The sequence below is a fragment of the Cupressus sempervirens genome, chromosome 5 (assembly GCF_028749045.1).
Source record: "Cupressus sempervirens isolate cs-2001-9-10 chromosome 5, ASM2874904v1, whole genome shotgun sequence".
Lineage (NCBI taxonomy): Eukaryota > Viridiplantae > Streptophyta > Pinopsida > Cupressales > Cupressaceae > Cupressus > Cupressus sempervirens.
The window spans coordinates 491,287,166-491,309,866 of record NC_143122.1 but is presented as its reverse complement, the minus strand read 5'-3'; the positions used below and the strand labels follow the sequence as shown (position 1 = coordinate 491,309,866).

At 37.1% G+C, this 22,701-nt stretch overlaps 1 protein-coding gene across 12 annotated transcripts in view; it reads left to right on the top strand.

Moving 5' to 3' along the window:
• The window catches only part of LOC149556875 (uncharacterized), a 103,247-nt gene that overhangs the window by 70,935 nt on the left and 9,611 nt on the right, over positions 1-22,701 (top strand). For all 12 annotated transcript variants that reach the window (XM_089831477.1, XM_089831481.1, XM_089831483.1 and 9 more), the window contains one exon: positions 331-421. In XM_089831477.1, the coding sequence (XP_089687603.1) occupies positions 331-421 (91 nt within the window). The remainder of the gene's footprint in view (positions 1-330; positions 422-22,701) is intronic.

The window sequence follows — 22,701 nt, the reverse complement described above, 5'->3', positions numbered from 1 at the left end:
GGATTCAGTTATATGAGAACTTTTAACATCAAAGCTCTCACACAATTGAATCCAGGAAAAGCAAGTCAACATACAGAAAGTCTAAACTAGTTGCTAGTGAAGGAATGCGTATTTGCACTAGGGTCACCTTTACATCATACGTGAAGAATTGAGATGCCATTGAGTTTTTTTGTTTAATAGAGAATGGAGATTATTTCTGTATATTGAAAGTAGTTTATGTGTGGATATAGCAGGTTTATTACCATTATAGGCACAAAGCAGACAAACATAATATGTTGACATTTCTTTGCATTAACTTGTGCTCTCTGTGGGACTTACTCGTGTCAACAGAGCTCCACTCTCACAAGCGCAAAATGATGAATGGGACTGCTCGTGTGCTGTGGTTTGGGACCCTGTTCATGCTGATTGTGCTGTACCTCAGGTACTGTTAGCATCATTGATGTATTAAGTTTCTATTAAATCAGGGTTTTGAAGCTTATTTCTATTGTTTAAAGAAATGGTTCCTCACATGCCTTTTTATTGTTTCTATATTATTGTGAGAAATCATTGATAAATGAAATGCTCTTTAGTGGCTTTCTGTAAGCTTTTTATGTTATGCAGTTGTTGTCAAAAGATAAAAATGCACCCTTTGGAGAGTGATGCGTTGGCTCTCTTATTTGACAAAACTTAAATACTCTAGGCTGTTGGTGGTCTTAAAGGTGGAGTGAATCTCCAGAGAGGGCCAGTTCGACTAATGTATCTAAATGTAACATTAATGCTGCAACAAGGCAGAGGGACAGAAACTAAGCATAAAACTCAACTTAAAGCTTGAAAATGAGATGGTGATCCAGAATTTTAATGGCTTATACTTGCTTAAGCATACACAGTAGAATTAAACAGACCAATGCACCATACATAACTCACAATTTGACATTTTTTCTATGTAAGTATCTCATAGAGGTATGAAGTTTATGAAAACATTCAGAAGAGGTGACAATGAACTTGATGAAGTACAATGACCTGCGAATTAATTTAGTACTGCACAAAGGTAAGGAAATGAGACTACAAATCAAGGACAATCAGTTCCATCACAAAAGAGGATCAATCGTTTCATCGCATTACACAAAACACAGCTATGAAAAGGTAAAATATCAACACATAACAAAAAATTATCTTAACAATAATAATAAATGAATAATAAATAATCTAGGCTTTGGCCGATTACCTATCAAATAAAAAAAAATGTTACATACAGTAAATACAAGTGTCTTACAATTTTGTTTTTCTTGATGAGAGTTAGAATATCCTTCATACAGATAATGGCATATTGATATATCATATAACAGATCTATCACCTTACTATTTTTCTACCCTCTCTAATTCCCATCAATGGTTAAATCAAGATCTCTTTATTCAAAGCTTATGGTTTAGTATATTTTCATTCCTCCATTTGACAGTCTTAATAGACATTCTATAGGTCTGCCATTGTTATGACCATTGTTGACATTGTTATACATTCTCGATGAACTTTCACGTGGCACGCCATTAGTACTTGACAAAAGTGCCCTTATCTTTCATAACCTTGCCTTTTTTATGACTGCCTTCTTCTCATAAATTGTCACTGCACTGTTACGGACTGTTGATACCACAAAAGATTGTTATACAGCTCTTGTACACTTCCATGTACTGGTTCACACTGTCATCTTTGATGTTTAGACCCTGCTGCCTATTGAAAGTGCTATTTTTACCATTCATTGATAATGTTCTGGTAAAGTAATTGAATGAATTAAATGAATGATCAAATGATCGTTTATAGTAGTACAGAGATGCAGTTTCTATAAAGAAACAGTCGTAAATTAGAAACTATCTAATATTTACCTAGGTTACAGTATTGACCATTAAATAATAAATTAAAAAGATATATTGAAAAATATTATTCTAATACCTCCCCTTACTATCAACTACACCAAGTTGCCCCCTTGAATTTTACAAACTTCTCTGGGTCTAAAGACTTGGTGAGAATATCTGTTGTCTGTTCCTCAGTTGGAACATACAGCAACTGAATTGATCTGCTTTCAACCAGCTGCCAAATGAAATGACAATGAAGGTCAACATGCTAGGTTCCCTCGTGGAAGACTGAATTCTTGGCCAGTTTAAGCACCTCTTGTCTTGGTAAAGGGGAATATGATCTTCTTGAGCCATCTGCATACTTGAAAGCATCCTCCGAAGCCAAACTTCCTTAATCGTTCCTCGATACTCAGCTTTTGTTGAGGAAAGAGTCACTACCTGCTGCTTCTTGCCAGCCCATGTAATTGTACCAGATCCTAAACTGAAAACATACGTAGATGTTGATTTTCAGTCATCAACGGAACTTGACCAATCCGAGTTTATAAACTAATAAGTCTAGGATCATGACCGATGCTGTACAAAAGACCAAAATCAGAAGTGCCCTTCACATAGTGCGGCACATGCTTTGTTGCTACACAATGAACAACCTCGAGGCTTAGCAGTAGTAAGGTAGATGAGACTTCCCACCAATTGCTTGAATGTTGATTCATTCACCACAGGTGTGTCTGATTTGGGATTCAGCTTCAGCCCTTTCTCCGATGTGAATGTAGGTTTGCACTTTTGCATCCAAAACTTGTCCAACAAACTGTGGGCATATTTAGACTGAGATAAGAAGATACTATCTTCAATCTTCCAAACTCCAACACCTTAAAAATAGTGAGTAAGTCCCAAGTCTGTCATGTGAAAGGATTGACACACAGATAAACAGCAGTCAATACTCTGTCTGCCCAAAATTTCTTAGGAGCACCTTGTGTTCCATCATTGAACTAGCCATTTCAGTTATAGTGCAGTTTTGACACTCAATAACACTTTGCTGTTGAAAGCAATAGAACAAAACTCCCCCCATTATCTCACTTAAGCGTGACTATGGGACAGCCATACTCCTTTTCTACTAAGGTCTTAAACTTATGAAATACACTAAACACATGATTTATGTCTAAGAAAGGACACCCACATTTTACAACTGAAATCATTAACAAAAAACAAGAAATACTTGGCATCAGTAACAAAAGAAGTATTCACTGGGCCTCATACATCAGCACTAGCCAACTGTAATAACTTTGAGTCTTGCAATGACTCACCATCCTTGAATGGTGTCCTGTGCTGCTTCCCAACCTGACAAGCTCCACAAACTCAATGATTCTGAGTCTGAATCTCAGGTAAGCCAAGAACGAGATCCTCCCAAACAAATTGAGCAAGATAGTGAATGTTCAGGTGACCATACCGCTCATGCTAGAAGACTGTTGACGGACAATGATTTTTCCGCAAAGGCATGCACAAGAGAATCATCTGGTTCCATAAGTTTGTACAGACCATGATCCTCGATGCCAACAACGATAGTAGTGTGAGTTGCACGATCAACAATTGAACACCAGTGTGAACTGAATACCACATCAAGCTGAGGGGAATGCTGCACAATCTGACTCATAGAATGAAGACTTAGTTTCATACTAGGAACATAATATACATTGAAGAATATGAGATTCCTCCCACTACACTGTACATGTTGCCTTTACCAACAATGGTACACTCTTCTCTAAAACCGACTGAATCTGTGAAAGATGAGAAGTTTGTGAACCAACCACACAAATGAGTGAAGTGTCAAGAAACACCAGAGTCATCTACCAAGCAAAAGAGTTCACATGATAGGCAGGGGCTATCTCTCCTTCGAGCTATCTTGAGGCTGACTGGGGCCTTTCTCCTGAGCTGATTGAGATTTGCCTTTATTCTTGTTAAAGGATTTGACTGCAAAGGCTTGTTCTAAGGAGAATGAAGTTGCACAGCTACCAAACTGTTGTTTCAACAGTCTTGTTGCGGAAATTTGGTGCACAAGTTTGAAACTTTTATTCAAAATTAGTTGCAATGATGTTGAGCATTTCAATGAAGTGCTCGTAGGATTGATGTAGACTCTTCAGGGTTTTTAATGCTATATCCTCTTCCTCTATTTTCAACCAATGGTCTCTAGCTAATCTCGAATGTCCTGAATCTTTGTCAGATGCGCCAGTAAGAACATATACTCATCCACCATGATAAAAAATAGCTGACTCTTCAAGAAGAAGCCAGGACTCTATTTTGCAGATCTTTAAAAATAGTTCAGATCTCTGCAGCTGTCTTGCTAGATGGCACTTGTGGCAGTTGATCATCAGTAACTGAGTGTTTGATAAGCCTGCTGCTCCCTGGTTGTGCTTCCGCATATTTTGATTTTTGTCGTTGAATTGCTGAGTGTCTTCCAACATTATGTTGTTCAAAGATGCCATCTGCATGTTTTCCAAGGCACAAAAACTGGAAAATTCTGAAGAAGCAAAAAAATTGATTGCAGAAGCCGAGGCACGGATCCCAACACATAAACTGGGGCAGATTCAGATACAACCTTTAAAAAAATACGACGTATGGCTGACACAAATCCCAATCTACGTATTTTTCACAGACCCAGAAAAATCTGATGAGGACCCAAAAATCTTTGCAAATAACCCACAAAGAATATGTAGGTTCAATTTTAATTCAACCAAAAAATCAGAGGATTTTTCAAAAACTCTATCTGGCTGGGAAAAATCTTACCCTAGAGTAGAGCCAAATCTGAAGAAGAAACTGTAGGGCAGGTCTGAGAAGTCTGAAAATGGCGTGCAGGTAGATGGAGACGGAAACACTCTGAAAATCTGCAAATTGTAAGTTAAAAAAGCAAGGTAATCCTGTCTGTAACTGAAATTACCAAAGCAAACATTGTTAGAGCAGAGAAAAAAAAAAAAAAAACAAAAAAAAAAAAACAAAAAAAAAAAAACAGAAAATTATAAAACAAGCATGGCTACGGCCTTTTACTGATCAAAAAAGAAAAGAAAAGAAAATGGGCTTTAAAAAATGCTGCTGCAGATGTCTATTGTTGTGGAAATGCATGGCTTAAAATCACAGACAGCTGTTGTGCAGTTCAACCGTGGCCACAAACAAGGAAATGGCTATGTGAGAAAAATCTGTTTTCAGAGAAAATGGCCATCGACCCCTAGCCGTTTGATAAAAAATGACACTTTCCCAAGGAGGGCATTGTGATTTTACTTTGAGATTTCCTGTAAATCACAGTTGTAAACAAAAACAACTATAAAGCAAAAACCATCCAAGAGAGGACCTCGAATGCACTTGGGGAATAAACACAATTCTTTTTTCAAAATACCTAAAAATTTCATTTGATATTTTTGAATAAAGAAATTTTGTTTTTGTGGCTCTGAAACCATTTTTTGGTAAATAATTGAATGAATTAAATGAATGATCAAACAATCATTTACAGGAGTAGAAAGACAACATTTCTATATAGAAACAATCTAATATTCAGATAAGTTACAATATTGACCTTTTAAATATTAAATAATAAATATACTATGAAAGATATTATTCTAATACATAAAGCACTAATCACTGGCATTGACATCCATAGATTGTTGATGAGTTATGACTGTCATGTAGGTTTGTTGGATGTTAGGCATAGAATAACTTCCTGTTAATAGCACCTGCCTTCTTTTTAGTGACATTGTGGACACTAACTGGTGACTGGTGACTGCCAAATGGAAGTCACTCAACAGTCATTATGCGAATTGGGAATGATTGGTTGATCAATGTTGGCCAATTAAATAGTGAACTATCTCAGAAAGATGCGGAACTTAGTTGAAAAAGTTAAGGGCAGGTCCCAACTCTGCCGTGCAAATAGTAGGTTTTGATGAGTTTGGAACTTTGATGAAATAAGCATAGCTTCATGATGATTGCCTGGGTTAACTACAAGTCTTATGATTACCTTGCACTTCCTCTTACATGTGGCAATATCACTATGGTCAATTTTCAGAACAATGACCGTTCTGGTTTCATATCTTTATCAGAGGTCTGTCAATGATATGTTAGCTTTCAGATCTTACAACCATATCAGCAACTTTCTCTTGTGAACTTCTTGTCACAGAATTTAATAATTACTGCTTTGTAACTGTCCTCTTTTGATTGTCTCCTCACTGTCTTGTTTGTTAATGTTTTGCCCAGAAAAATAAATTATAAACAGCAATACAAAAAGTAGAGTAAAATGCACAAAAGACACGAGATTATCCTGTGGAAACCTTTCCACTTGAAGGGAAAAACCCTGCCACACCAGAAAAATCTATCTTTTATTGATAAAAACAATTCAAGTACAATGTTTTCACACACTGCCTTTTTTTTAATTGACACAATGCAATTACATATATATACAGAATTATCATAACCAAAGGTCTCTTCAGTTTCCAAATACAAGTTTTTTCATATTTCCAAACTCATGCCTCTTCACATCTTCATATAATAATATCTCAAATATTATCATAATTACCTTCTCCAGCAGTAAACACAATAGAGGTATTATCTCTATTTCAACATATAGCAAAATCAGAGATACAGATCTCTATTGCAGGTACAGTATGCAACACTCCCTCTTAGCAAGAGAGAGATCTTTAGTAGGGCAGGCACTTATAGCTGCAACCAAAGATGTCAATGATAAATTCACATCATATAAATTCTTATAAAAACATGTTATCTCAGCATAACATAATTACCATAGCACATGAAATTAAAGTCATGGAGTCACACATGACTTTCACCATGCCTACTCGCAGAGGGTGGTCCACCATACCTACTTGTAGAGGGTGGAACAAGGACTTTCACCTGAGACTTCTTCCGTAGAAAAGTGCATTTCCACCATGCATACTCACAAAGGGTGGAATGAGGGCTTTCACCTCAGACTTCTCGCATGGAAGAATGCATTTTCACCATGCGTCCTCGCAGAGGGTGGGACGAGGTATTTCACCTCGTACTTCTCTCACTGAGAAGAACTCTTTAATCAACATGTGCAAGAATGGACGAGATTCTCTCTCAAAATAGACTCCCTCTCAGCAGGGACACTTTTGATCACCAAAATAAGGTAGCTGGTTCCTATTGATTTATTGTCACGTAAGCTTGCAAAGGGTTAGACGTCTCCCTCTGTCACGTAATCTCCCTTTGAAGCTGAATATACTTCCTTTGAATTTGTTGTACATGCAAACTAAAGATTCAATATCAATTGAAGTTATGGGTTTTAATCATCGGCTTACCACGCAAGGCAATTCTTACAATCCATATGAAGCTAGTGGCTCGGATTTGTTCGAGTCTAACAAGTAACCATCCACAATCCCTTTCATCCACATAAACTAAACTACTTTAAAGAAAAATCTACTCTAACAACTTGAACTGAAAATATATTCTAAATGAAAGATGTAGATAACCATGTAACAATGCAAACTTGATCACAACAATTCACCATGCAAGACACAACAATGAAAAGTAGAGCAAATTTGGCATTATATTCGCAACAATTCTCCAACAACCCCCCTTACAAATGAGAGGGGGTGGGGTTTATATAGGAGCCTCCGTTACAATGAAAACAAGATTGATTTTAATTCAAGGGCCAAGATTAATCTATTGCAAACCCTAATTAGGGCAACCAATAGTAGCCAATAGAAATGAAGCACCAAAAAATGAGCCAATGAAAAAATTCAAAGGCTTGGGGAACAATAAGAAGCATAGAAGCTGCATAGTCATTATACAAGTCATCATCCAAGATGTAGACTCCTTTCCGCTTCTCCCTTCTACCAAAATCAAGGAACTTGAGCAAAATTTTACTAAGTTCCTCCATGTCAATACTATGAAGGCCTACATGTTGCATCTCCATAACTTTTAACTGCTCCATGTATGTGTCTAGTGTGTTGTCCCAATTCGAAGAATCCCACTGTAATCATTAATAGGGAGCATAAGGGAGAGGAAACCATTCAAATGACTCTCACCAAGAGAATCCATGCCTATGAAATAAAGTGATTCCAAGCTCTCCACCAAATTCTTTGAGTCTAACTTGTTGGAACCATCAAAATCAAGACCAAGCAACTTCTTGATTGCAGTAAGGACCTTTGAATGCATCTCCACGATAGGACCCTCGATGTCATGACACTGCACACGAGTATGCTCATATGTAGTCTTCTTGGTAACCAATGAGAGATACCAAGTTGTAATGCCCCCATTGGTTGCCAGCATCAAAATTTCAGGGATTAGTCTAATATTGGATCCTCGTAGGCTAATGAGGATGGTTAGAGGGTCTTTTGAGGATTGATTCATCTCCAACATTTAGCGGTTTATGGATTTGGCCTTCGTTCGATGTGATTTGGACTCCATTTGCCATACTATGTATAGTAAGTTAGGGTTAATAGAGATGGACCCTTTCTATTTTTAGAAAGTGTATTTGGTCACGTGGGGAATTATGAGGAGAGATTCCTATTACAGACGACATGGCAATTAGACAAGTATTTAAAGAGATATTAAAGTTCAAGTGACTTAAGTGATTTATTTAAATATTTTAATGTTAAAACGTTATAAAGTAACTTAAGTGACTAAAAGACAAAATTAGCTTTTAATCCCACATTGCCTAGTTGTTTGTGTCTTCTCTCATGAGGTTATAAAAGCATGGAGCTACATTGGGATTGACACAACAAATATATGTTATTTTACAAAATCCTAAAGGTTGCTTAAATGTGATGGGATATTTTTGAAGGACGAAACTCCCTAAGGAAAATAGTGAGGCTAGACACAAACCTGGCACTCACCTTGGCACTTTCAGAACTGGAGTTCGATTAAATACATTGGAGGTTGATAGGAAGTTGGAGTCCTTCGGATGACAGTGAAGTAAAACAGGCTAGTATATGAGGATTGCACAAACAGGTCATCATTGAGTAAATATTTGCTTAGGACGATAGACAGACAAGGAGGACAGTCACCCTTTAGTAGAAGAGATTGTTATAATAACAGTGCCTTGCGTGAATGCTATTCCATTATAGTTGTTGTGCGTTACCAACGTTTATTCCTAGCATCAAACATACAGTAGCTAAGCTCATAATAAGTGGAATAGCTGGTCGGTAGTTCATTATCTCACCACAGTGAATGCAGCATGTGAACACCTTTCTCCAATAGTGACGAACAAGGAATTGATAAGAATAATGGTAGACAAAAGTTGGTGGAGGTTGCAAAATAACCTAAGTATCTTGTTAGTAGCTCATGGGAAGTTCATGGGATTCCTCATTTCCAACCGACACCTGTCTAAACTATTAGAAATCAGGTCTGTACTATCTCACACTAGTAATTGTATATTATGGTCTTCTTTTCTTGCATGTAGGAATTGTGTCATTAATATAAAGCATAACAGACCTGGGTTCATCCTTGCAATTTTTAAATGGATATTATTGTCCAATTTGTTTGTACCACTATCCATGTATTTGCTAAAGTTCTTTTTCACATAACTGTTTCATGGCATTTATAATGATATATAGTAAAGTGGTAGTATAGAGGCACTTTTGCTTAAGGCCTTGGGTTGCATAACAACTGTTTGACGAAATTCTTGCTAGTCAAGGTTCAATATTTTTAATCAAATCCAACAGAGATTATTACAGTGGTATCAAAGTTGGTCTACCTGCCAGCCTGTGGATTTATAATAGAGGCAATTTTTTTAAGGATTTATCAAAAATAGTTTAAGTTGAGAGATGGAGATTGTGGAGTGAATTTGTAAGGAGTGTTTATGTAAGTAGAAGTCTGTTTGTGAATGCAATAGTGGAAAATCGTAGTTTTGAGAGATAGTGGTATTGTGATTTTTGCTATCATCAAAGAGGTAATAAAAGCCAGGAGCCATGTAATGTCCCTTTTTTGGGACATCAGAAATATTGAAGACATTATTTTATATAATGTTAAAATTGACTATGAGATGAAGACTCAAATTATTAAAAGGTCAATTTAATATTATAAAGACGGGAAAAGATCAAAGGAGGAACAAGACGAAATGCAATAAGGAAGTTGAAGAGCCACAAGGGAATAGGACGAAAGCCAGAGGGGAGTCGAAGAGTCTTAGTTTGTGTATTAAAAAGGGAAAGAGGCTCATTGCTGGTTATGCTTGATTTATTATTTCAAATTTTAGTTTCTCTCTTGTGAGAGTGTTTGGAAAGCTTAAGCTTTCAGCTAGCATGAGGACGTAGCCCCTCGTGTCGACAGACAGTGGATGCAAACCCATTGTCCGGGGAGACGTCAATTCAGGTGTTTCACATGTGCTTACCCTATTCTTTCCTTAAGTTTTTCCAATCTGACTGTTAAGCTGTATTTACGATTGGATGTTGGAAGTCGGTTATTGTATTGCTGTTGTATAATGCAATGACGTGTTATAAGGAGTTGTATAAGAGTTTGCTGGTCTTTTGTATTACTAGTTTGTAACACATTTTATATGCCTGGATCTTGAATACTATTATGAGAAGAACGGGTTAATATCTTATGGTAAATCTTCTGATTTTCTATTGTGTTTCGTAATACATCTGCCTGTATTCAAGTGCTGAATATCAGTTTGAGGAAACAATCAGATATCTATCAGTTGGACTATTTTCTATGGTTTACATTGCTGGTTTTATATTACTGATTCGTGATGTACTTTCATATGTTCAAATCCTGAATAGTATCTTGGAAAGATGGTTATATTCTTGTGGAGAATCTGCTAGTTTTATTGTTACATCATATTATATCTATTTGTGTTGAGTTGGATATTATATTTAAGAAGAATTTGATTAAATATATTGGAATTTCTACTAGTTACGATTGTGTTGGAAAAGATCTGCAATGTCTTATTTTTGAATATATTGCCGAACGAAAAGTTTAGTAAATATCCGTTTGGGATATTATAGTGGTATTAGAGCCGGTCTTCCTGCTAGCCTGTGAATTTATAATAGAGCCATGTATCCTGCCATCTTGAAGGGTCAGATTGGCTCAATATAGTATTTGCATACCAGGGTTTTAGTCGAGGTAGATTTCTAGAACAACTTATCAAAATAAATTCTGGTGTTGCCTGGGAGGTTCATAAACATTACAGGTATGTACGGACTCCACTGTTATATTGGCAAATGATATCAAGAGGTTAAGGGTTTAGTAGTTGCAAGAAGTGTGTGTTTGTTTGCAGCAATAGTAGCATTCAGCTACGCATTGGTAGAGGTAATTGGGGGTCTATGGGAGTTTGAATACAGTATCTGAGGAAGGTGAAACGTCTACCTACAATAACGTTTATCACAACCTATCATTCTAAAACCTTATAGCAAGCACATTAGAGTGGAAGCAAATGTAGAGATAATAAAAGGAACGAGTGGATTGGGAGTAGTACAGGTAGTAAGTATCCACTATTGGATGGTGCCTAGATTTATTGCCATGAGGAGTTAAGAGGGAAGACACTGACCTAGTCACATTTCCGACCAAAGGCAGCTATAGCATATTGTGGATGCAACAATAGTAATTGGGCAGTCATTTAATCATATTATTTAGAAATGGTGGAAGAATGTAGAGATTGGTGGGTAGTCTAGCTTACTACCAAGGATCGACAGTCTTTACCTGCAAATATACCCTCCACAGCAGACAATGAAACATTTTCCCAGCATGTATTACCAGTCATCGTGACAGTAGACTAGGAAACTTTTCTTCAGTGACAGAGCTGAGTGGGAGAGCAACGATCACATTCTCGTGACCCAATTGATTTCAAAGCCGAGATTTGAGTAAAGAATGAGATCACTTTTTCTAAGAGCGGAAGGTGATGATAAAGTTGCGGCTTCAGATTTGCGGGACATTTCTTATGAGACACTGCATGAGTTGGGTACAATTGAGGTGGAATGTGATGAGGATTTATGTCAGGTTAAGTCAGTTGATGCAGTTGTTGGCATGAGTTTCCAAAATCATGTATTTGATGGCAATGCAACGATAGTGGGAGTAGGAGCATGTGAGGATACTGTCATATAAGTAGCCACTTTTGTGTCAGTTGAGCCATCCAGTGAGGAGTTTAGCAGTATGCAAGAGGTTGTATATGTGTGCTCTAATGGTAGTACACATCTTATTGTTGATGAGGTGAATGATGTAGTGATAGAGTCATGTTATACTATCGACCAACAAAGTGTTGATGTTCACTTCATGAATAGCCCTACGTTTGACATGGATGCAACATTGTCTTATGACAATCCGTTGTTTGAGGTTGATGTTGATCACTCACTTGAGTGGAGTTGGGCTTAGTTTTCACCATTTGTAAAGATTCAGTTTTGTGTTGTGGCAGTTAGTAACATTCCTGTGTCCATAGATTTTGATGTGGCTAAACCTATGGTTGATACAGTTGGCATGAGTGCATATGGTTCTCTTGTAGCTACGTCTCTTCAAGGGATTGTTGATATGAATTCCAGTCCAATTTATATTATATGGGTGAGAACCAGGATGAAGATATTTCTTGTGGGGGATTCTTCTGGTGATACTCTAACTCTTACATCATTAGCACAAGTTTTGAGTGCCCTACTGTAGGTTATGTTGTTGGTCCTAATGATGTTAGTGGTATGTAGTTGGTTCAATGTTAAGAGGAGTGTCACGTACTACTTCATTTGGGATCTAGGTGGAGGTTGGAGCTCACTGTTATTGCTGGATTGCTTAAGGGCAAGCAATCTCGAGGAGGGAGGACTGTAATGCTCCGATTGGTTGCCAGCATTAGAATTTCAGGGATTAGCCTAATATTGGATCCTCGTAGGCTAATGAGGATGGTTAGTGGGTCTTCTGAGGATTGATTATATCTCTAACATTCAGTGACTTATGGATTTGGCCTTCGTTCAATATCATTTGGACTCCATTTGCCATACTTGCTATGTATAGTAAGTTAGGGTTAATAGAGATGGACCCTTTCTATTTTTAGAAAGTGTATTTGGTCACATGGGGAATTATGAGGAGATATTCCTATTATAGGTGGCATGGCAATCAGACAAGTATTTCAAGAGATAGCAAAGTTCAAGTGACTTAAGTGATTTATTTAAATATTTTAATGTTATAAAGTTATAAAGCAACTTAAGTGACTAAAAGACGAAATTGGCTTTTGATCTCACATTGCCTAGTGGTTTGTGTCTTCCCTCATATCGAGGTTATAAAAGCATGGAGCTACATTGGGATTGACACAACAAATATATGTTATTTTACAAAATCCTAAAGGCTGCGTAAATGTGACTAGATATTTCCCAAGGACGAAACCCCTTAAAGAAAATAGTGAGGTTGGACGCAAACCTAGCACTCTCATTGGCACTTTCAGAACTGGAGTTCGATTGAATACATTGGAGGCTGATAGGAAGTTGGAGTCCTTTAGATGACGGTGAAGTAAAATAGGTGTGTATATGAGGATTGCACGCATAGGTCATCATTGAGTAAATATTTTCTTAGGATGATAGGCAGACAAGGGGGACAATCACGCTGTAGCAAAAGAGATTGTTATACTAATAGTGCCTTGCATGAATGCTTTTCCATTATAGTTGTGCATTACTAACGTTTTTTCCTAGCATCAAACATACAGTAGCTAAGCTCGTGATAAGTGGAATAGCTGGTTGGCAGTTCAAAATCTCACCACAGTGAATGTAGCATGTGAACACCTTTCTCTAGTAGTGATGAGCAAGGAATTGATAACAAGAACAATACATGAAAGCCGGAGGAGGTTGCAAAGACACCTAAGTATTCTGTTAGTAGCTCACAGGCAGTTCACAAGATTCCTCATTTCCAACCGACGACAGTCTAAAATATCGGAAATCGTGTCTGTACTATCTTACACCAATAATTGTATATTATGGTCTTCTTTTCTTGCATGTAGGAATATGCCATTAATACAAAGCATAACAGACCTAGGTTTATCGTTGCAATTTTTAAATGGATATTATAGTCTAATGTGTTCGTACCACTATCCATGTATTTGCTGAAGTTCTTTTTCACATAATTGTTTCAGGGCATTTATAATGATATACAGTGAAGTGGTAGCATAGGGGAACTTTTGCTTAAGGCCTTGGGTTGCATAACAACTGTTTGACAAAATTTCCCCTAGTCAAGGTTCAATGTTTGTAATCAAATCCAGCAAAGATTATTAGACAAGCTCCCCCTATCAATAATTCCCTCCTGCATCAGGATTGATGTGGGAATAGCCCTTAATGCCTTGAGACGAGGAATGACCTTCTGTTTGATGGGCTCAAATTCCTTCTATATCTCCTCTAATCCTTGGGCCTTTTCTATAATTATGGTGGTTTTGCCATGTGCTCGAACCATCTTTGTGAGAAAATCCTCTGCTTGTCCTCAAATATCACTTGCCCATTTCTTTACTATGTTGCAAGCACAATGAGAATTCTGGGAAGTGGGATCATAAGGGACAAGTGTTGCATCCCCATGCTTAGCTGGGCTTACATATCTGTTGATGATTTCTTTCTACATCAAGTTTTTTGTCACCGACTCATCGTTTTCTTTTGTCAACTTATGTACTCTTTCTTCTATAGCATTTGCATTCCCCCTTAATTCCTCAAACTCTTTGTATTTGTTGGTCCAATATCAAATGAGGAGTAATGGTAATCCTTAGGAGTGATCTCATCTGCATTCTTGTCTCCTATAGGAATAGCCAAATACATGGTGCGAGACTGTGCCTCATCCCTGGTGATCCTATGAATCTTCTTCGCTGGTTTAGGTTCCCTTGTTTTATCAATTCTACTTAAAAATATGTCAAAAAGCTTCAATAGGAGGAACCTTTTCTTCCCTTCTTTTGTGTATCCCTTCCTTCAGCCATTCAGGAACCTTAGATAAGTCCATATTGTCATTCATTTTCTCAATGTCATCGAATCCTTTCAATGCCAAGATTACCTCATCGTCCTCTTGAATATTAGGATTAGAAGGCCTCGTGTCGTTATCCAAATCCACTACCAACTAGATTGTAAGGGAAGATGGCAATATCTTTGTAACTTGTTGATCAGAATGCATAGATGAGGTTGCATCCTAATTGCCTTGGGGTAGTATCTCTGTATCCCCACCTTGAACTGAATCACCACTCAAAACTTGTGTCTCAATCTCTCTAGTCAATGAAGAACTAAGAATAGGAGTAGGTGTGGTGGGTTTGTGCATATCGCTCCCAAATTCCTTATAATTCTACCACTTGATGACTGTGATGCTTCTTCCCCTTTATCCTTTTCTTTTAGAACCTGCCTTGCTTTTTGAATGCATAATCTACCAGTTCCTTGATTTCCTTTGGAAGAAGAGTCCCTCTTTTGCATCTTTGCTCAAGTGAAGGCGATATCCTGTCACATCATCTTCTTACTTGCTTGTCTATCCATGCCCTTGATTTATTAATTATTTCGCTCATCATGATCCTCATAATTATCCCCTTGTGACCAATTAGGTGGCTCAATTGCTTTGATCTTCTCATATTCATAGCTTGGATGAAGTATGTTTCCATCATTTTTAACTTGATTTGGAATGGGAACGACCCCACATTTTCTCATGAAATCAACTGACATCCTAGACCACCTCTTCCTCCTCACAACCTCTTCATCCATAAGATTCATCCAATAATCCTCTATATCTATTTTGTGCTTGTATATCAATCCTTTGTGGGTTTGGATCTTTTGGAATGGATCAAAATCTTTCCTTGCAGGATATGTTCCTAACTGATAAAATTGTAGCTCCGCACTTGCTGTTCCCTCTGCCTGTAATGAAGGGCAAGACTCAAGCATTTTCCCCAAAGTGATGGATGAGAGTACCACTTGTTTGTGCCTTTTCTTCTGTACAAGATTGAATTCTGAAAGTTGCCTAACCGCCTCTAACAAAACTATTTTGTTGGTAGGTTACCTTGGGAGCTTGTATGGTTCGGAGGAGAATCCTTGGATCATGTTAGTGAAGGTAAAGAATTTGGATATACCAATTTCTATATTGTTGAACCAATTCAATTTCCTTCTTGGATAATCTCCTATGTGATTCTCCTTGAAGTATGTGAGTGATGTTCTTGCTTGAGATGTCATTTAGCCTCCTGTAACTCACTCCTCCATGTAATTGCAACTCAGGATGGGAGTCATAGATCTTGAATTGTCCTTTTCCATTCCCAACTTTGCCCTCACATATAAGGCCTAGATATTTAATGTTCCTTGCCAATGGCTAGACTATATAAGAACTCATGTAGAACTGCTTTGTTTTCCTCATGTCTCTTGATTGTGCATCTATGTTGTCACTTATCATCCTGGCCCAACTTATCATTACTTCAGCTGTGGGTATCTCCTCTATATGAAGTAGAACATCCACGTATCAAAGGCTCTTTGGGGTGATCCCATGATTTTGGTCAGCACGGATACCATATCAATGTATTCCTCCTTGAAATCTTCATTATTAACTTCTTTGGTAATAATGGAATGGTGCTTCTTAGGCTCATTGACTCATTTCTTGTTTATGATATACTTGGAAGCATCTGGCCTTTCTTCGAATAGCCTCTTGGTCTCCTCCTTAGTCCTGATCTGCATTCCAGAATGATATGGTATTCTAAAAGTTTCTCTTATTGCCTCCTTGCTCAGGAATACAAGCACTATTTCTTGAGCCCTGGATCGTCCTAGAGTTTGGATCATAGTTCTTTGTGCATTCGACCATGAGCTCATTGCATTGGATGACTGGAGGAAATCTAGCTGCCTGGTAAAGTCCGTTCTTTAGTATATTCACTGTTAGTTGTGAAGGTAAGTAATCTTGGTGCCCATTCATTCTCCTCCTTAACTTCAAATCAAGGTGCTCCATGTTCATGTCTGTGACCTTTCCCCACTTGGATACTATTGAGGACTCTGGATAAAAGCCTTTGGATAGCCTCTTGACAAGCACCGTCTTTGCTGCGAATCCCTTTGGCTCTGCCATCGCTGTACAAATCTCAAAGTTAGTAAAGGTTAATTTAACATACAAAATCATAAATTTCAGACTTCAGAATCCCTGAATTAGTCCATGAATTTTGTGCAAACTTAGTAATCCTATCCCTTGGAAGTTTGTAATTAAAATAGGCGTATGGATAAGAAAACTAACACAAAGTTTGGTCACTTACCTCAAAAATAGCAAAATTAGTCTTGCATCCAAATTTGATTTTCTGAGGACAAATTGGATAAGTCCAAAGATTGGCTATGGATTTGGCCCTAACAACTTGTTAAAAATATCATGTTTGTGAATCCACTAGTGAATGATCAACCCATTGATCACGCATTAAAACCACGTTCACCATCCAAGCCAACTTTGAAATGTCTGAGGACTTACCTGCAACTGCTTCGCTGTGAATGAATTCAAGCACTAAACTTAGCATTTTGATGCCTAATAACCATCGGGAATACCAGGCACCTCAAATTGATGAGTTGGAAGGACTGGGAATTAATTGTGAAGTTCAAAGGGAATTGCCTATGTTGTTTATATCTGCAGACCTGGGTCTGCAACTCAAGGTTTTTAGACTTCAAAGTGGCTCAGAATGAGCCTCAAGATGCCACCACAAAGTCTGCAAGAAGTTCAAATCAAATGGCCATCACAAAACAAACACTTACTTAGTTGAGGAAATATCAATTTTCAGACCTGGGCTTCAGACATTTGCATGTAGCAGCCCTACGTTAAGCACCAAGTATTCGCAAATGGTTTGAAATGGCCGATTTTTGTGTGGGGATTGATTTGTAAACAAGTATGGAATGATTTGGGGACTTAGTGATTTTATAGAATTTTCTGAAAATCGCCCCTGTTTGAGAATATTCAGACGTTAGGCCTGCAACATTGTTCCATCTCAGATCTCTCATGCCTGCAAAATGGTGTTGAGAATAATGGGAGAGGTCTGCAATAACCTTTGGATCAGGATGCAAACAAAAGCAAACCCAGATTTTTTGAAAGAAAAATTAGGTGTTCAAACCTAGCCCTTAGACTTTTATTCATGGCAGCCTTACCAGACTTTCACTGTCCAAGATGGTTTGAAATGATGAGCAATGGGCAGGGGAAGACTCATCAAACAAGTTTGGACAGGTTGGGCAAAAAGGTGATTTTTGGTGGAAATTTTGACAAAATTGCCCCTGTTCATGAAATTTCAGATCTGGGCTCATTTACTCCTGATTTGGCCCTCAAATGGTTTCCAGATTGATGTCTAGGGATGGGGAATTGGTCTAGAATGCGTATTTGGCAATCTGAACACCTGAAAAAAAAATTCATGGGTTTCTAATTTTTTTACCAAACAGAAGTCTGCAGATCTGGACTGTAAAATCTTTGTTTTTGGCCTTCCAATGGCCTTTAATGTCTCAGAATATACACTCTACAAGTCTCAGAGTTGAGCAATGTCAGGCCTCTTCCAATGGCAGCCACCTTTCTTCTTCACCTAGACTTGTATCACCAATGTTGGATCATGGTTCACTTTGGTCGCTTGCTCCAGATTTTCAGCCACTTAGCCTTTGCCTTTATAAATCCTTATGATTTCTTCTCTCAGCTCATGGCCTTTTAAAGGATTTCAGCTTGTTGATTTATCTCCCACAAGCAGTGTGGGATAAAAGTTTGATACCCTTCTAGGGGCTTCTTACTTTACCTTATCAATTTCCCTTTATTTATTTTATTTAATGGTAAAAAAATGCTCTAAAAGGGAAAAACGACCCCGGTATGGATTCCCCACCAAAAATGCCTAAGTCCACATTTCCCTCTCCAACACATCATCCATGGATCCAAAGGTTACATCCACACTCTACTTCCGTACCTGCAAAGTGGGAAAATCAATTAAGATCTAGGTAGGAATAGGATTCATTATGTACTTAGGAAAATTTGATCTTGTTTTGCTATCACAAGGGGGGAAAACCACCCTTGTATTGTCATTCTCAACACTTAGGAAAATTTCGACATTTGCACTTGGAGGGAAAATCTAGCTTAGTCCGGACATTTCCAACACTTAAATTTTTTTGAAATATGCTCGTGGAGGGAAAATCCACCTTAGTTTGGACAAATTTGACACTTAGAATTTTTTTGGACTCCATAGTATTTCCACCTAGGGAAAAATGACCCTAGTCTGGACAATTTCCAGACTTGGAAAAAAAATTCATGTTCTGCTCTTGGTCTTGGGGGAAAAACAAACCCTATCTGGATTTTTCCCAAACTTAGAAAAATTATGAGTTCCAAACTTCCTTCAAGGGAAAAACGACCTTAACCTGGACCATTTCAGCACTTGAAAATTTTCAAGCTCACACTTCGGGGAAAATCACTTGTCCAGATTTTTCGAACACTTAAAAGTTTTCAAGCCAAGATCCTCCAAAGTGGTGGAAACTCATGGTATGCTTGGATTTTGACTTCCAACACTTAGAATATTTCTTGAAAATGCCAAAATATGAAGAGAAATTCATGTATAGTCCGGATTTTGTGTATTTTTAGTTAAAAAAATTGATTTTGTTTAGAATTTTAGTCATTTTAAGTGTCGAAAGTCAATTTTAATAAGGATTTTAAGACCCTTATGCATGAAATATGCCTTCATATTGAATTTTGGACTAACTGACTAGCCAAAATTTTAATACATTTAGGATTTTACGTCCAACCCATTATAACGTGATCTTGACAAACTTCAATTTTAACGTTCCCACTTCAAAATCACAACTTGAAACTTTGGCCTCTGTGTTACTCCTCTGTTTTAAAGCTTTCAACTGCACAATGTAATGCCAAAATTTGCCAAACCTAACTACTACGAGCGAAAAAGGGGGGTCCCCATTGGCAATGGGGTGATGGTGTGAAAAGGTCAGAACACGACCAAGCAACCAAATAATCACGTGATCCAGATAAAATTAAATTGACTCTTTATAGATGAAGAGATGTGTGCTGACAGCACAAGATTGAGAACAAAAAAGAAAAAGAAATGAAGAACAGCGAAAATTATTAATTTGCTATAGTATTATGAACAGCTGCTAGCAGAGAGGTCTTAAGGCTGACAAGGAAACAAAAGAGACCAACTGAAATGGAAGCCATGTCAGCACAATAACTGCCAACAAATACTTCTTGCACAACAGAACGAGGATTCACGATACTGCTTCATAAAAAGGAATACAAACTGACGACATATGATGGGTGCTAAAGAAAAGAAAACAACTGATGATTATAATGAAGCAATGACTAAGACACTCTTAATTCACAGAAAGAACTCACTTGAACTGTCGGCAAGCTAAAAACTGTGCAAAGGCTTTTAAAGACAATTCCAAGTCATCATAGAAGAGCCGCTTTGTCATACCATCTGCAATATAGTTTGGTGACGATGAATAGAAGTAATTAACATATGGGAAGACAGGTGAACAATAACAGCAATGAAACTCAATTTCCACTCAAGTTGAGCATTTCAGTATAAAGAAAACAAATGTGGCCTTCAACAGCATATTCACCGCCAATTCATTAGACGGTGGTCGTTGAGATAGAGAGCCAGAGCATACCAAACAACAGTTATAACAACCTATGAGAGCGAGAGAAATCACAAATGGTAGCAATCACATACATGAAATTCTCTCACAGCTATCATAAACAATAACAATCACATTTGGCCTTTAGACACTCTCCTTTATTGCTGTTATAACAATGTTTTGCCCAGAAAAATAAATGATGAACATCGATAAGAAAAGTAGAATAAAATGCACAAAAGACATGAGATTATCCTGGGAAAATCCTTCTACTTGAAGGGAAAAACCTAGCTACTCCAGCAAAATATCTATTTTATTGATAAAAGAAAGTTCAAGTACAATGTTTTCACACCTTCTTTTTTGTTTAATTGACACAGCACAATCACATATATATACAGAATTCAGAGACTCATCAGATCATCACGAAGGTCTCTTCAATTTCCAAATACAAGTCTTTTTATATTTCCAAACTCGTGCCTCTTCGCATGGCACATGACTCTTTATATAATAATATCTCAAATATTATCATAAATATAAAATATCTTCTCCAGCTGTAAACACAATATAGAGGTATTATCTCTATTTCAACATATAGCAAAATCAGAGATAAAGATCTCTATCGCTGTCACAATCTTCAACATTCATATGCATAGTATTTGATACAACAACCTCTTACGGATTCTTGGACTGCTAGGGTTTAAGAATGTCTTAACAATATGAGAAAAACTCCTACATTCTTATGGATTGTATTTTGACACTACACATGTGAACACATCCTATGCAAGATGCTTAGTCTTTTCATATGCTGCTCAGATATCTTTTTAAATTCCAACATTTTAAATAACTGAGCAAAATCAAAACTTCATATATATCTCTTGAATATATCTGTAGTGCTTTCAGAGTACCAAAAATACATAGCAATGTAGCTTTAAATTCCAACATTTTAAACAACTCAACAAAATCAAAACTTCATACATATCTCTTGAATATCTCTGTAGTGCTTTAAAAGCACAAAAAAGACATAGCAATGTAGCATACCTGTCTAAATATGAGAAACAACTTCATTGAACCTGCATTATGCACCTTTTTTACTGCTTCTGCAACATGACCTACACAGGGCAGTAAGATGTAGTTTCCATGGGAAGAATAACTGATGACTCTTTCAATGCCAAACTAATGCTAAATTGCTAAATGAAAAGGTTTAATTTTTTTTCCTTTAAACCTTGCATTGGAGTGGAGGAATAATAAAGGATTCTTTTTAGGTGCCCAAGACTCTTGAAAAGCTTTTGACACAACAAGACAACATTATTTTACTTATCCATTGCCTAACTCCTTCATATCATTTAATCAAACTGTGGTATTTGAGTCAAAGGACCAAATATAATCAACAGTACCTATGCAAAAGATATCATCGGTTTTTGGAGATGCTGACACCTGACACACACTCTTTGTTTAGTTACATTGAATCATGTGTAACTTGTGAAATTTATAAATGTTGGGATTTGAAGTGTCCTATTTTGAGATTATCATTAATGACTTACCCCTCTACTAGGAGGTAAATATATTAGTGATAGGAGTGAAATATTAGGTGTGGCTTTTTTCCTAAGGTGTGTTGTATGGTGTTGCCCTACTTCAAGAATAATTGTATTACTGTTAAGTCCAATGAAATGTCTCGTGTTCTGTGATACCTATTATAATTCTGCATAATAGTTCTGATGTTGTATGTGTGGAGTTACTAAGGTACAGCACAAGATTTGAACTGTTAAGCATATATATTAATACTAGCCTTGAGGTCCTCAAAAGTTAGAATTAGCTCACCAAATACATGGTCTTTCTCCTTTTACTTTGACTGAACATGTAACCACTTTGTGAAGGTAATGTTGATGAAATCGCACAACACTGAAGCTTCCATGGTTGCTAGCAGATTACCTATTTCCTTTTCTTCCAATAAAGAATTTCTTGTTTCTTTCTTTCATAGATAATGCTTCTTCTTTGTCATCTCGTTCCTTTTTCTGGTTGCAAACAGATAAATTACACCTATTTCCTTCTGTTACGATAAACAATTGCTTGTTTTATTCCCTGATAGATAATTGCTTCTTCTTCATCTTATTGTTGCGTTTTCTTCTTCTTCCACTTCTTTTTATTTCTTTTCTGACCTTTGCAAAAAAGTTGGTTCATCTAGCCATAATGAATCTATGCGAATTGGTCAAACTTTGTGAAATTAAGGAGAACCAATATCCAAAAGAGATTATTTTTTAAATCTTGAAATTCTTGTTTTCAAGAAAATGCACCTTTATAAGTTCCCCTTGCCTCCAAAATTTTTGGAAATGACTTGAGGTATTCTAATAGGTATTCATGGCAGAAATGCTGGAATTACCAGTTTTAATATTAAACG